This window comes from Geotrypetes seraphini, chromosome 8 (genome assembly GCF_902459505.1).
Source record: "Geotrypetes seraphini chromosome 8, aGeoSer1.1, whole genome shotgun sequence".
NCBI lineage: Eukaryota > Metazoa > Chordata > Amphibia > Gymnophiona > Dermophiidae > Geotrypetes > Geotrypetes seraphini.
The window spans coordinates 23978498-23994780 of NC_047091.1; the positions used below are offsets into that span (position 1 = coordinate 23978498).

General features: G+C 42.9%; 1 protein-coding gene across 1 annotated transcript in view; it reads left to right on the forward strand.

Annotated features, from left to right (window-relative positions):
• CSMD2 (CUB and Sushi multiple domains 2) overlaps positions 1-16283 on the forward strand; it is a 536551-nt gene that overhangs the window by 280741 nt on the left and 239527 nt on the right. The window contains exon 5 of the mRNA XM_033956853.1: positions 7873-7985. Coding sequence (XP_033812744.1) covers positions 7873-7985 — 113 coding nt within the window. The remainder of the gene's footprint in view (positions 1-7872; positions 7986-16283) is intronic.

The window sequence follows — 16283 nt, forward strand, 5'->3', positions numbered from 1 at the left end:
AGTACAATTGCAGTTAATAACTCGATTCTACTAGTAATTAGGCTAATTAATAGAAAAGGGGTTTTTCCTGGCCAGATTCAATTAACAGAGTCCCATTGAACTGGAATTGATTTTAAAAAATCAGTTTAATTGCTTAAATTCTCTTTGTGTGTTGTTGAGAAAACAATTTGAAGGTGGAATTTGGACTGATGCTTCCCTGTTGTGAAGTTAATATGGTCAGCTCTTAAGATGGGGAAAGGAAGGCGAGAATAGAAGAGTGAGGTGACCAGCCACAAGTGGGATAGTGATTTATTTGTATTCACCGACACATTATTTTATTCAATTACCCCATCCTTTACAAAGCCACACTAATGTTTTTAGCACAAGTCGCCGCCGTAATAGCTCCGACGCTCAGAGGAATTCTATGAGCGTCGGAGCTGTTACCGCTGTGACAGGCGCTAAAAATGCTAGCATGGCTTTGCAAATGAGGGGGCCATTTATTGATTATGATTTATTCACTGCCTTTTTGAAGGAATTCATTCCAGACGGAGTACAGCAAGATTAACAGAAACATAAGCAACGGACAATTATAGTGGTAAAAATACTCAAATTAAAATACAAAATATGGCATAGCATGCCACACTGATGTCCAAAACGAGTGGGAGTCCTAACAAAAGGCACAATGGAGAGTGAGGAAATAATTAGGTAGTTCTTTCAAAGCTCTTTATTAATGTAATTCACAAGCTGTGTTTCAGCTTTCCTGCCTTCATCAGGAGTCCATATCTCAAAAAAGATAAGATAAACACTCATAAAATTAACAATAAATGAAAATCTAAAATAAATGGGGAAAAAAGAGGCTTCTTAACAGATGATACCCATACGAGTTTTATACAGATGATACGAGATACTTCTTACCAGATGTTTTGTACAGATGTACAAGAATGAATAAAGAGCTCCTATGGAAGCAACTCCAAAAGTAATAATCCACACTGATAACATCAAATGAAAATCAATGGGTGATTACAAAGTACTTAAGAAATATAGATAACATGATTAATACAAAGTGGCAAAAAATATATAACATGACATAACAATGGACTTGTATAACGCAACCCCTGCTTAAAAAAAAGATCAAACAAATATGTTCTGAATTTCAAAAAAGCCAACAAGATGCTAAGAATTATTAAGAAAGAGATGATAAACAAGACTAAGAATGTTATATGTGTTGAATATAGTTTTTGCCACTTTGTATTAATCATGTTATCTGTATTTCTTAAGTGCTTTGTAATCATCCATTGATTTTCATTTGATGTTATCATATGGATTATTACTTTTGGAGTTGCTTCCAGACAGAATCTCAGACAGTAGCAACATTCCATGGCTTCCGATCCCAGGGACAGCAGTGGCTTCCCCCATGTCTGTCTCAGTAGCAAACTATTGACTTTTCCTCCAGGAATTTATCCAAACGGTTTTTTTTTTAACTATCTGCGTTAACCACTGTTACCACGTCCTCTGTGTGTGTGTGTGTGTGTGTGTTTATATAACATCACATATGTTAGATCAGGCATTCACCCTGGAAGTTAGGTTTATAAATATCTATAAGGAATATATATGAGGTCATTCTACATGCATATTTGTTGTGCATACCCTGCCAACCTGACTGTCTGGTTATGTACCATGAAAATGAAGGCTATTTAACCAGTAGAAGCCTCTTATGCAGGAACAGCATTGAATATTGAACCCAATATGTTTTTCCTAGAAATGATAAAATACAATGAGAGCGAAAATCAAAATTTTTTTACTGTAGGTAAAAATAACAATAAACTCAAAAATTAATGATTCATGGACTGTTAAAACAGATAAAACAGGTCAAACCCACAATGTCTTCCCATTTTTACTTACTGGTAACTCAGGAGAGGGTATTTAATATTTTTGAAAGCTCTTCCGTTGAGCTCCCTTTAGTGAGGGGTGCAGCTGTTCTGTTCAGTACAGTCTCTTAACCTGTAAACCGCTCTGAACTGATTTGTGGTATTGCGGTATACAAAAATAAAGTTATTATTATTATTATTATTATTCATCAGAAGTCAGACTGCATACAACACTGAACACTGAGGAAAATTTCTTAAAATAAAATAAAAGTGTGATCACAAAAGGTAGCCAGAAAAAAAAATAAAAAATATAAAAAGTACATTCTAGTAGGAGATGCTGAAATGAAATGCAGAGAAGCGACCGAAGAGTCAAGACACAGGACAGATGGTGCTTCAAGACATTTTTGGATGGCATGGCTGAATGAGTGAGGATTACAAGTGGGACTCTGGGTATTTTCATTAGGTGCAGGAAAGCCATCATTAATACATGTTTATTTAGGCGCTATTTCTCCTGGGGTATCACTTTAATTTTAGGACAGAATAGCGAATGTGAAATTAAAAAAAAAAAAAGCAAAAAACAATCTTAATATTCATCTTTTTTGAAGTGCTGTGAACATGTATTATGGGAATCCAATAGAAATTTGCATTTTCTCTTCGGTGTTAATGGATTTCACAAACTTTTCTGAAGAAAGAGACGCGGTTACAATTCATTTTTTTCCCTGGATGAAGGTCAATAAACAACAGAAAAAAACCCAAGGTGATGGATTTTTATTGCATCATTTGTTTACGACTATTGGAATTTGTTTCCTGCCTTTTGCAGCAGGAGTATCAAGTTGGTTTTCAGATTTATACTCAGAAATGAAACGAACAGCAAATAAAAGTCAAGATGCCAGAGAACAGGACATTTCAAGAGCCCCCCAGCTACAGGTGGGGTACAGCTATTAAGAAAAAAGAAACCAGATGCGTGAAGCAAGGAGGAAGCCAGAGGCACAGATGGCTGAGCCACAGCGCCTTCCTCACACCGTCCTTACTCTTGACCTGCTTGGCTGAGATACTCCCTTCCTCACTTCAGGACAGAAGGAAGAGGTGAAGGCAGGAGGAGATGCAACTTGTAAGTCATTTATAGACTCCATTATAATGAGGGGGGGGGGAAGAGAGAGAGTTTGGGGGAACGATATGTTCACCCCTCTTTACTCCTGTCCTTCCCCCAGCATTATAAAATGACATGACATTTGCAAGTCCTCCTGCCTTTATTGATTTATTCTGTTTGGACCTGATGGGAGGAAGGTGTTAACATCTTAAAGCTAGTCAAGAAATATGCTATTTAATCGAATCAAAAGGTGTCATCTTGTATTTGTGTTTGGTTTGTCTTTTTTTCAGGTGGATCAATATGATCACTCACATCAGTACATAAAGCTCTCTTCTAATCTGGGGAAGTCCACCATGCTTAGCTGCTCAGACGTCTCTTTCTTCATTCTTCACTTGGCTTCCATCTGCTGTCCCTCCACCCAGCTCAACATGCCTTGAATCTACTAGGGATGGAGCATTCTTTTTTCTAAGCCCTCTTCCCATCCAGCTTCAACTTGAGACCTCCTACATCAGATGTGAGGAAACTCTTAAGACTTACCTATTCTCCAAAGCATAGGGAGATGCTTCCTTAGTGGGACACCTGTTTACTATTTGAACTCTCCTTTCCTCTGTCTTGCTAATTCTTGGGGGATTTTTTCTATACTGAATCCATTTGTAGAATATCACCCTCATTTATTTTTCCTTCATGTTCTACCTTCCTGGGTAGATGATCGTACAGCTGTAAGCCAGTTAGGAGTTACCCTAAAATGTTCTGATCTGTACTGAGGTATATTAAGACTCACATTACAAAAAAGCATGAGATAAATGGTATATATTGAAGAGCTAAGACTTGCATGGTCTGTGTCCCATCTATGGCAATTCAATTCGGTATAGGGTGGGCTAGGGGGACATTGATGGGAACTCCAGTAACTTGAAACATGAAGATATTGCAGGGCAGACTTTACGGTAGGTATCCGCAAATGACAAGATGGTTGGATGGGCTGGCATTAGCTTTGACGGAACCTAAGGACAGCACCAAGTGGACTTTATGGTCTATGGCCCAGAAATATCAAAGAAAAAAAGGACAATTTAATCATGAATTTATAATGCATGTAACTAATGGGTCTTTATCTGCTGTCATTTACTATGTCACTTAGACTGTAGAGATCAGAATTCAGACATTCAAGTTAGAATGCGCTTGATTCCAGTGGTGACTGCTGAATGTGGTGCCTTTAGTAAAATACATGTTTATTATTTCTTTGCTACCTTTGTACTCCTACTTGTTATTTCTCTAGTGCTGCCAGAGGCACACAGCGCTGTACATTAAACATGAAAGAGACAATGTCTGTTCGATAGAGCTTACAATCTAAATAAAACAGGCAAATGGGGCAAATAGGGGTTAGGGAATTTCATAGCAAAATAGCAAGGTGATTTACACGAAAAATAAATTCTGAGAAATAGGGAGCTACACACAACACAACGTCTGATAAAAGGGATAGAAAACCTTTCATACGCTGAGAGATTGGAGAAACTGGGTCTCTTTTCCCTGGAGAAGAGGAGACTTAGAAGGGATATGATAAAGACTTATAAGATCATGAAGGGCATAGAGAGAGTAGAGAAGGACAGATTCTTCAGACTTTCGAATAATAAAAGAACAAGAGGGCATTCAGAAAAGTTGAAAGGGGACAGATTCAAAACAAATGCTAGGAAGAAAAAATTAAAAAATTTAAATTGAATCAGGTTGGGCAGACTGGATGGACCATTCGGGTCTCTATATGCCGTCATCTACTATATTACTATGTTACTATGTTTACCCAACGTGTGGTGGACACCTGGAATGCGCTTCCAGAGAGCAGAATAGGGCAGAATACGGTACTGGGGTTCAAGAAAGGATTGGACAATTTCCTGCTGGAAAAGGGGATAGAGGGGTATAGATAGAGGAGTACTGCACAGGTCCTGGACCTGTTGGGCTGCCGCATTGCTTATGTTCTTATATTCTTATAACTAAGTAGCTAAGACTGAAGAGACAGAGGTTTAGATGGAAACCCAGAAACACAAAAAATGAAGGCAGAAAAGAGCCATGGCCCATCAAGTCTGCATACTCTAATGACCCACCCCCCTAACTTCCTCCATGAAGAGATCCCACATGCTTATCCCATTTTTTCTTAAAATCTGGCACGCTTCTGGCCTCAATTTCCTGTAGTGGAAGATCATTCCAGTGATCAACCACCCTTTCAGTGAAGAAGTACTTCCTGGTGTCGCCATGAAATTTCCCACCCCTGATTTTCAACGGATGCCCTCTTGTTGCCGTGGGTCCTATAAGAGAAAATATATCTTCTTCCACTTCGATACGGCCCATGACATATTTGAACGTCTCAATCATGTCCCCCCTCTCTGTGCGTTCCTCGAGTGAGTATAGCTGCAACTTACCCAGTCGTTTCTCATACGGAAGATCCTTGAGTCCTGAGATCATCCTGGTGGCCATTCGCTGAACCGACTCAACTCTCAGCACATCTTTTTGGTAATGTGGCCTCCAGAATTGTACACAGTATTCCAGATGAGGTCTCTACAACGGCATTATGACCTCGGGCTTACGGCTGACGAAACTTCTACGGATACAACCCATGATTTGTCTAGCCTTGGATGAAGCTTTCTCCCACCACCACCACCATTGGCTGGAACCCGTGTCAGAGACCACCACAAGAATAATTTTGAGACCCGCCTTAAACTCTGTCTGGAGAATTTCAGACCAAAGGAAAAAGGTCATTGAGTTTCATAAAGAAGGAATTGCAAAAAAAAAAAAAGTCCAGCTGAGAAAGACGTAGCTGCTCATTTGGAGATCAGAGGCAGAGTTTAAGGATGCGCAGAAGCGAACGGGTATCGGCCTGCACACCCAGCGAGAGCCACCGTTTTATAAAAAGAGAGGGTGGAAGGATTGGCACGTCCACGCAGAGGCAGCAGTTTTGCTGTTTCCACGTGTAGTACAGGCCTAGATGTCTAAGAACCACTAATTAAATAGTAAGAATGATATTTTTTTATTTTTCTTTCTTATGGAGCAGAAATAAACAATGAGATTAAGGAAAATGAGTCACTTAATCCCTCGTGTCAAGCCTCGGCACTTTACAGATTCGTGCATGCTTCTGAGCTGGTGTCAAAACCGAGGGGGACATTTTGTCCCAGAACTGCAGACTTTTAACCTGCACAAAGAGGATCTTCACATGTAAATAACAAGTTTCTGAAAGTGCTATTTAGATGTCTATGCAACGTAAGAGTGTTGATACTTTGAGATGCTTCTAAAGTAATCCCCGTTATCTATTAAACAGAAAAAAGTCTGCCCTTCCACCCCATCCTCTCAGCTCTTCGTTCCCTCTCTTCCTCACAGAATGCACCATCTGTCCTGTTGTCTGAAGTCTACTAATCGTTAGTGGTGGCTTTTTCCAGCTGATAGACTTTTTACTTAGAAGTGTAAGAGGTGGCCCCGGAGTATTCCTGGTGCTGGAAGGGGGGGCGGGGGGCACTCACATAAAGAATTTCTTGGTTTGGGATCGACCAAAGCCGGGAGGCTGTAAGAAGTTTCACCACACACGTTTCACCCTCCTGTCGGTTGATGAAGCAGGCTAAGTTTGGTCTCCTGAACCCATAAATTTACTTCACAAGCAATTAATGGGGACAATAATAACAGAGACAGTCTCTTTATCTCCTTCTCAACTTTTCTCTGTCTTTTGTCAGTGTCGACTCTCCCTCTGACGTCACTTCCAGGTCCTGCGCCTACGAAGTGACATCAGAGGGAAAGCTAGTGCCAATGTGAGCAGCCAGGGAGGTTAAAAGAGGTACGCAGTAGGGAAGGTGGGTGGGGAAGGAGGGGAGGTGGAGAAGAAAGCAGGGGAGGGGTGCCATCGCCCCACACGCCTCTCACCCTTACTACGCCACTGGTTGCACATGCCCTGCCCCTGTGTATGCCTTTAGTGTTTCGGCTCTATGAACCTGGCTCTGCAAGTTAGGCGATGGTAGGCACCCAACTGCTGCCTAACATAATTGGCTTTAATTGGCGCAGTAATTGGCTGTACCATAAGAAACCAATTAAAAACTCATTTTAAAAAAGTAAGCGTCGTAATTGCATTTACACGAAGTCGCCTAATGGCGTCTAAGGTCAAAGTAGGTGTGGTTTGGGCGGAACTGACCTTAGGTGCTGTTAGAGGCGATGCTCAAAAGAACTTAGGTGTCTGCAAAACCCTGGCCTACATTGTAGACGTCAAAGTTTTGTGGTAGGCGCCGTTAGCTGCGATTCTTCAAATGGCGCCTAAGCACAATGGACACGTGGCCTGGGCCTTTTTTGTAAGTGGCTGACAATTTAGTCGCCTTCATATGGAACTGGCTGTAGGAGCTTTCTATATACATGAGATTCCGGTTGACATCCAAAGTGATTTAAGTGGCCAAGAGAGGGATTATCGGCTGATATTCTGTGGCGATTAACCGATTGGTGGTGCTAAATATCTCCTCAGACCCCTAAACTGAAAACTGGGTGTTTTGTGAGGGCAGAGTCGGCACTTATGCAGTTAACCGCCAAATTTAAATGCCCAAATCAGACCTACCTCTATCCAGTTGCATTTAGTTGGCCCTGAACTGCATATGGGAGAGCCAGCTGCATAAAATCCAGATTATTGATGCTGGTGTCCAGACATGGGCTGACTTTGAATATTTGAGGAAAAACCACTCGCCATCACCAGCTCAATTTCTAACCCATTGAATTTGCTTTCATCTGATCAAAATCATTGATATGAGTTTTCACTGCATAACAGTCTGTTGGGGGATTGGTGTCAGTTGTTTAGCTGATCTGATTGCCAAAACTAAAGGCTCCTCTGCCAGGCTCCTTCCCCGTTGACTTATCACGTTTGCATGCTGAAGAATAACTCAGCCTTGTTTTACACTGATTGACCACAAACTTATTCCTTTGCAGGTTTACCGGAACGACTTTGCCACCCCCTGTAATTAGCAGTAAAAACTGGCTTCGCCTGCGCTTCACATCAGACAGCAATCACCGGCAGAAAGGCTTCAGCGCTCAGTACCAAGGTAATTAGTAATGAAGAGAGCGGCGGGCTCACATGGCAACTGCACCGTCCCTCACGCTAACTTGCGTTGCATTCTCGCTGCTGTACATTTGCTCTTCAGATGTCTTTCTGAATTAGTGCCTCCCAAGGCAGCTTGAAATCCACTGTGATTAAGGGAGGGCCAGGCACTGGGAATTCTTGCCTGCTTTTCTCTGTTTTGCATCTAAACTTAAAAGGTCCTTTTCTAGTATTCTTAGAAATGCACAGTACTGTTCACTAAACCTATATGAGACCGTCTCTGTTACTGCTCTGTCATCTCTAGGACTGCAGAGCTCAGGGGATGGATGCAGACTTTACGCACTTTTTTTATTTCTTTTAGTATATTAAAATTGGTTATACCGTCTATAGTAACGTCTAGGCTTTGTAGAATAGTAAAATAATAAAATACAGAAGGCAAATGTTAACACTTACAGACAGATATCATTTGAATTTAATCATTTATATTCCACATATCCTACAGCTGTCCCGGCGGGCTCCCACTCTATCTAATGTACCTGGGGCGATGGGGATTAAGTGATTTGCCCAGGGTCACATGGAGCGGTGCGGGATTTGAACCCACAACCTCAGGGTGCCGAGGCTGTTGCACACACTCCCTCTCACATAACATTATTGATGTTAATTACTTTTGATGACAAGGGGTTAGGGGGGGAAACTACAATTTTGAATAGGAAAGAAAGACATTTAAGATTAATAGACTAGGGAAGGGGAGAATCGCATTTGTGCAGGAGATAAAGAGAAGGAAAGACATTTTTAGGACTGGCAGCTCAGGAGAGGCCTAGTGATTCGGGCTGTAGCCTCAACACCCTGAGGTTGCAGGTTCAAGCTCCTTGTGATCCTGGCCAAGTCACTTAATGCTCCATTGTCCCAGGTACATTAGAGCAGTGTTTTTCAACCTTTTTACACCTATGGACCGGCAGAAATAAAAGAATTATTCTGTGGACCGGCGGTTGAAGAATCTCTACCCAATCTCCACCCCAGACCCTGCCCCATAATAGTATTAATTGCACCTTGCACGTCCCGTGCCTCATCTGGAAGCCTTCCCTCTGACGTTGCAACGTCAGAGTGAAGGCTTCCGGTTCAGGCGCAGGACGCCCGTAGGAGCCACTGCCCGTGGCTTTGTGCACGGAATCAGTTAGGAAGAGGGAGATGGCTCGAAGATAACGCCACATCAATCGTACCATGGACCGGCGGTTGAAGAACACTGTTTTGGGCCTGATGCACGTGCTGGCCCTGTGGACCGGCAGGAAATTTCTGGACCGGTGGTTGAAGAACACTGCATTAGAGTATGAACCCACCGGAACAAATAGGGAGAACGAAACTAAACTAAAGCTTAACTTTATATACCGGGTCATCAACCTAAGGAAGCTCTACTTGGTTTACAACAATTAAATAAAAACTAAAGACAGTAAAAACAAAGGTTTCAAAAGAAATTCGTTTTCAAAATGTTTGGCAAATAGAAAAGTTTTTAGAAATTTACGGAAATATAGTGGCCTAGTAAGGGGGCGGGGAAAGAGCGCCCGGGCACTGTCTTGGTGGGGGCACCGGCATGCGCCGGTCTTGACTTCCCTTCTGACATCACTTCCTGGTCCCGCACGTAGGAAGTGACATCTGAGGGAGAGCCGAAGGCAGAAGTTTGGTGATGCTGCTCGCACAGGCAAAGTTAAAGAAGTTAGGGGGAAGGGAAGGGAAGGGAAGGGACGAGTGCACGTGGCAGGGTGGTACTACTGCCTGAATACAAACCACTTAGGCCAGTGTCCCGCAAACTTTCTTGAGCCACGGTACACTAAAGGTAGTGCGTGGATATCGCCGTGATAACATCGCGTGTATGTGTGACATCATCATGTCAATGTCTGCGTGGGTTTGAAGGCCTTCCAGGCGGGTCCTGAGACGCCATTGGGGGTGCCAGACGGGATGAAGGCCAGAGAGAAGGAGAGGTGCTTGCGCCCACTGATTGCCACGAGAGGCATGTCCTGTAGGCACAGCTGGCGCCTCTCCTCCTCCCCAGTGTACCGCAGCACACCTGAAATCTCAGGAGACACACAGTTTGAGATTAGAGGTCTGCACGGGAACGGGGATCGCAGGAATCCCACAGGCCCCGCGGGATCCTGCGGGAATCCCACCCTAACCCATAGGACTCCCACGGGGACCCCCTTCTGGCCCACGGGACTCCCACAGGGTCCCCCCTTTAGCCAACGGGGCTTCCACAGGGATGGAAGGCTTTGGAAACAGGGTTCGTCCATATAATATAATGGACACGTCAGCCTTAGTAAAAGAGGGGGTTTATAAGTTAATTACCTGAACAGAAAACAAAAAAAGGGTTCCACCAAAGAGATTCCACAAGGAAAACAGCAGCGCAAGCACAAAAGAAACTGTGGAATTGATGATCCTGTCAGAAGTAATTGCTGCTTTTTATGAGGACGGGCGGGGATGGAGGTAATTCCTTGCGGGGATGGGTGGGGACGGAAAGGTTCCTGACGGGGACAGATGGGGATGGAGAGGATCCTGGCGGGGACAGGTGGGGACGGAGATTATCCTGGCGGGGACGGGTGGGGACGGAGAGGATACTGACAGGGACGGGTGGGGACGGAGAGGATCCTGGCGGGGACGGGCGGGGACGGAGAGGATCCTGACGGGGACGGGTGGGGACAGAGAGGATCCTGACGGGGACGGGTGGGGACGGAGAGGATCCTGATGGGGTTGGGTGGGGACGGAGAGGATCCTGGTGAGGACGGGTGGGGACGGAGAGGATCCTGACGGGGACGGGTGGGGACGGAGAGGATCCTGGCGGGGACGGGTGGGGATGGAAAGGATCCTGGTGGGGACAGGTGGGGATGGGTGGGATTTCTGTCCCCGTGCAACTCTCTATTTGAGATACACTGACTTAGGCTATATAAGTGATATGCAAATGCTAAGAAATAAATAGATGAATTTTTGATTTTTGCTCGTTCATATCCATCTTAGCCTGCCAACTTATTTCAGAAGCCACCAGATGGCTCTCAAATGTTACTAGCTGGTTTTGTTTTCAAATGAAACAAACTGATATTTTTTTTTTCTTGGTTCTGAGCAAATATATTTAAAATACTTAACACGCTGCTTTCACAGTGGAACAATAGTTCTTCGAGGTGTGCATTGGTTATAATTCACATTTCCCTACAGTAACATAAGGGCAGGTCAAAAGAATTAAGGCAGACGATACTGTCTTGATTGGCTCTAATACCTAATTGTATCCTATATATTGATTTTCCAAAATAAGTAAAAAAAAAAAAAAGCAAATTTAATTTTATGGTGGTCAAAGACTAGTAAGAATGTCATGTGATCATACTTTGTAACCCTCTATCTATAACTCTTTTTGTAATCCGCCTTGAACCGCAAGGTAATGGCGGAATGGAAATCTCTAATGTAAAGTAATCTCGATTCCAAATTATAAATGAGGTTTCGCTTTCAGTTGTCACCGAATCAACGTTATATAAGAGCAGCTAAACTGGGTCAGATCAATGGCCCATCTAGCCCAGTTTCCCGTTACCAACAGTGGCCAATCCAGGTCACAAGTACTTTGCAGGGCCCAACTGACTAGAAATATTCCACTATCTCAAAGAGTAACAACACTCCATGCTACCAATCCCCCATGTTTGCCTCAATAACATAAGAACATAAGAATTGCCGCTGCTGGGCCAGACCAGTGGTCCATCGTGCCCAGAAGTCCGCTCATGCGGCGGCCCTTAGGTCAAAGACCAGTGCTCTAAATGAGTCCAGCCTCACCTAAGAAAGTTCCAGTTTAGCAGGAACTTGTCCAACTTTGTCTTGAATCCCTGGAGGGTGTTTTCCCCTATAACAGACTCTGGAAGAGCGTTCCAATTTTCCACCACTCTCTGGGTGAAGAAGAATTTTAGAGAGTGCCCTCTCGTTCTCTCTACCTTGGAGATGGTGAACAATCTGTCTTTATCTACTAAGTCTATTCCTTTCATTATCTTGAATGTTTTGATCATGTCCCTTCTCAGTCTCCTCTTTTCAAGGGAGAAGAGGTCCAGTTTCTCTAATTTCTCGCTGTACGGCAACTCCTCCAGCCCCTTAACCATTTTAGTCGCTCTTCTCTGGACAGACTATGGACTTTTCCTCCAGGAACTTGTCCAAACCTTTCTTAAACCCACCTGTTTTAATTGCTGTTACCATATCTTCTGGCAACAAGTTCCACAGCTTACCTATTCTTTCAGTAAAAAATATGTTCTCCTATTTGTTTTAAAAGTATTTCCATGTCATTTCACGGTGTGTCCCTTGGTTTCTGTACTTTTTGAGTGAAACATTGATTCATTGTTACCCATTCTACACCACTTAGGATTTTGTAGACCTCAATCTTATCCCCCAGCCCCAGATATCTCTTTTCCAAGCTGAAAAGCACCAACCTCTTTAGTCTTGCCTTATACAAGAGGAGTTTCTCATTTTGGTCACTCTTCTTTGAACCTTTTTAATTCCACTATTGGGCTCATTTTCAATGCACATAAACTTACAAGACTCCATAGCTTAGTAAGGAATTTTTTAAATCTAAGTGCTTTGAAAATCACCTCCATATCGTTCTTGCGATAAGGCAAACAGAACTATGTGCAATACTCAAGGTGAGAACACATCATGGAGCAATACAGAGGCATTATAATATCCTTAGTCTTATTTCCTATCCCTTTCCTAATAATTCCTAAGATCCAGTAATGCTTTTTTTGGCCACTACCACACATTGGGCGGAAAGCTTCAACATATTGTCTACAATGAGACCTAGAGCTTTTTCTTGGGCGCTGACTCCTAAGGTGGACCCTAGCATCCGATAACTATGATTTGGGTTATTCTTCCCGATGTGCCTCACTTTGCTTTTGTCCACATTGAATTTCATCTGCCATTTGGACTCCCAGTCTTCTAATTTTCTAAGGTCTTCCTGCAATTTTTCACAGTTTACGTGTATTTTAACAATTAGGAAGAGTTTGGTGTCACCTGCAAATTTAATCACCTCACTTGTCGTTCCAATTTCCAGATCATTCAGAAATATGTTCAATAGCACTGGTCCCAATATAGATCCCTGCTGCACGTCCCTATTCACCCTCCTCCATTGAGAAAAATGGCCATTTTCTCTCCAATAGCCAATTCCTCATCCACAAGAGAACATGTCTTCTATCTCATGACTCTAATTTTCTCAGGAATCTCTCTTTGTCAAAAGCTTTCTGAAAATCCAGGTATAGTACATGAACCATCTCATGTTTATTCACACATTCAAACAAAGGAAGCAAATTGGTAAGATCAGACCTCCCATGGCTGAACCCTCAGTCCCATTAAACCATGTTTGTCCCGCCACGAAAGGAGTAAGAGGAGCGGAGGCGGTGGAGGCCCGGATGTGCCACATAATGTTGCCATGGAGAAATCAGGAGGTCGGAACCTGCCGTACCCATTCGCTTTTTATGTCAGGGCCGCGCTAGCACCCCGGGATCCTTAATGACCTCCGATTCCGCTGGCTGCTGCTCGCGCCCATCCCGCAGGGAAACGCACCACAGGCCCATACCATAAGCCATGAGTGTTTCAAGCAGTCTGTTCAAATGCCAACGTTTCACAGCACTAAGGTTGGTAAATTGACACAGATTATTTAATTACTTTTACAGGTCTGTGAAGATTCACACAAGGTCATATTAGCCCTGAAGAAACGGCTTAGTGCTGTGAAACGTTGGCATTTGAACAGACGGCTTGAAACACTCACAGTGGTTTCAGTTGCAAAATATCTCAGTCCTCAATTATTTGAAACCTCAACAGCGAGTCATCACTCTATGGAAGTTTTTAAGCCAATGATGTGGAGGTGGTGGTTTGAGCTTGAGCTCTGCCAATAAAACCTGAGGCTTTTTCTCCCATTTGAGCAGACTCTCAGCTACCTTTCAGTGGAGTTTTTTGGTTTTTTTTCACTGCTTTAACCACTACGCCACACTTTCCCTCCTTGTTTTTGTGGTGAGATCTTTTTTCTCCATTACAAGACTAGACAATTTGCAGCTCTACACTCTAGAGGAGCGCAGGGAGAGGGGAGACATGATTGAGACGTTTAAATACGTCACCGGACGTATAGAAGTGGAAGATGACATCTTCCTTCTTAGAGGCCCCTCAACCACAAGAGGGCACCCGCTCAAACTCAGGGGCGGAAAATTTCACGGCGACACCAGGAAGTATTTCTTCACGGAGCGAGTGATTGATCGGTGAAACGGGCTTCCAGTGCAGGTGATCGAGGCAAGCAGCGTGCCAGATTTTAAGAATAAATGGGACGCCCATGTGGGATCCCTAAGAGGGTCAGGGCAAAACACTAGCTAATCTTAAGGGGAGGGTCTATAGTGGGCAGACTTGATGGGCCTTGGCCCTTTTCTGCCGTCATCTTTCTACATAGAGTGTGGTAGCTGGTGTTTTTCCCTCCCCCAACAGAAGAGAGTAGAATTTCTTGGTGTCTTTGATAGTAGTCTACTCTGTCTTGGGATTGGTTTTCTTATTGAAATGACCCATTATTATACTGTTGCCCAATTTTCCAGCTTTTCTAATCACAGTAAGCATTTCTTCATCTGTCTGCTCATTCTGTCCTGTGGGACGGTAGTACAGCCCTACTGGTATATTTCTTTCCTTCACACGTGGAATTTCTATCCATATGGATTCCATGCTGCTACGCATGTCATGCTGAATATTTATTTTGTTTGATTCAATTTCCTCTTTAACATATAGCACAATCCTCCCTCCAATTTGATCTACTCTATCATTGCAACATACTGTCATTGATTGTTCTCCTTTTACCAGGTCTCCGAGATACCTATTATATCTATCTATTCATTTAGTCCTATGTATTCTACCTCTATCATCTTATTTTTAGGCTTTTAGCATTTGTATACAGACACTTCAAATTGTGTGTTTTTTTTCCTTTCATCTACAGGCTGCTTAGGAGTTGACAGGGATAATTTGCATCTTTTACTCTGCTTTCCTCTAAAACATGTACTGTATTTCTTTCACCATTACTGAAACCTCTCTATTGAGAAGACACATTCAGAAGACAATGTAGAAATCCTGAGCATCATTAGCTCTATTGTTTAAATATTATTGAAGTCTCTTTTTCAGAAGTGCTTTTGATGTAAATCCCAAATAACCAGTTGTGATAGAAAAGGAAAAAAAGCTCCTGGCAAAAATAGGATGGAATCCTACACCTTAAAAATAATTAACAAGCTACGAAGGGCTGCTGGAAAATTCTCAGCCCAGCCAAGAAGAGAATGATATGGAACCATGAAACTTATTCCACACGTTTCATTTCATCTCATTGAAATGGAAAGTGTTAAGAAAAGTGTGGAATTACTTGTAATTTCCACGGCTCCACATCATTCTCTTCTTGGTTGGGCTGAGAACTTTTCAGCGGCCCCTCGTATTAAGATGAAATTTGAACTTTAGAAGCCCCCAGTAATGATTTCCGTGTGTCAATATTGGCATTTAAACGTACTCCGAGAAAATGTTCAGTTGTAGAAAGTCAGGATTCATGAGCGTAAATCTGAACTGAGTGTCTATAGCGAGGGGGACTTGTTTGGGTGGATCTACGGCAGAACCAAAAACAAAGACACATGCTCTCCGATATTCAGTGCTATTTAACTGAGCAGGAGTGGCTCCTGGCCGGTTAAATACCGTTTAACTGGGTAACCGTTAGTATTGCAGTGGATATAGCCAGCTAGATCACATGATAGACATTCATTTTAAGGACTGACTGGCCAAGTTTAGCAACCAAATCAGGTCACAGTTATAGCTGGTCCACCAGGTCTATCTTTGACTGGCCAGGGCTTAAAATCGACTTAGCTGACTAAGTTTAAGCCGGCCACAAATAAACTGGATATTCAGTGCTGCTCGCCAGAAACAGCCCTACATTGACTATCTGGGCTCAGCACCAACTGCGGGAGTTAGCCAGCCTCCCTCCAGAAGGAGAATGAATGTCTGTTTTGGATTTCAGCTGCTTCAGGGCACACGAAGGTTTTGAAAAAGTGCTCATTATAGGCAAGATTTTAAGGGAAGGAAAAGAAGAGGTTTCTTCCTTAATTTTCCAGTGTTTCATCTCCCCCCCCCCCTCTAAAATTGATAGCGCTAGTATATTGTTTCATGATAAGATGGAAAGAATGGAGAACTATATAAGAGTCAGGAACCTTCATTTCGTAAATTTTCCTATTACACACTATCTATTTCCATTGGAACTAGTAAGAAAGTATATGAGGGAGATCTTGCAATATGT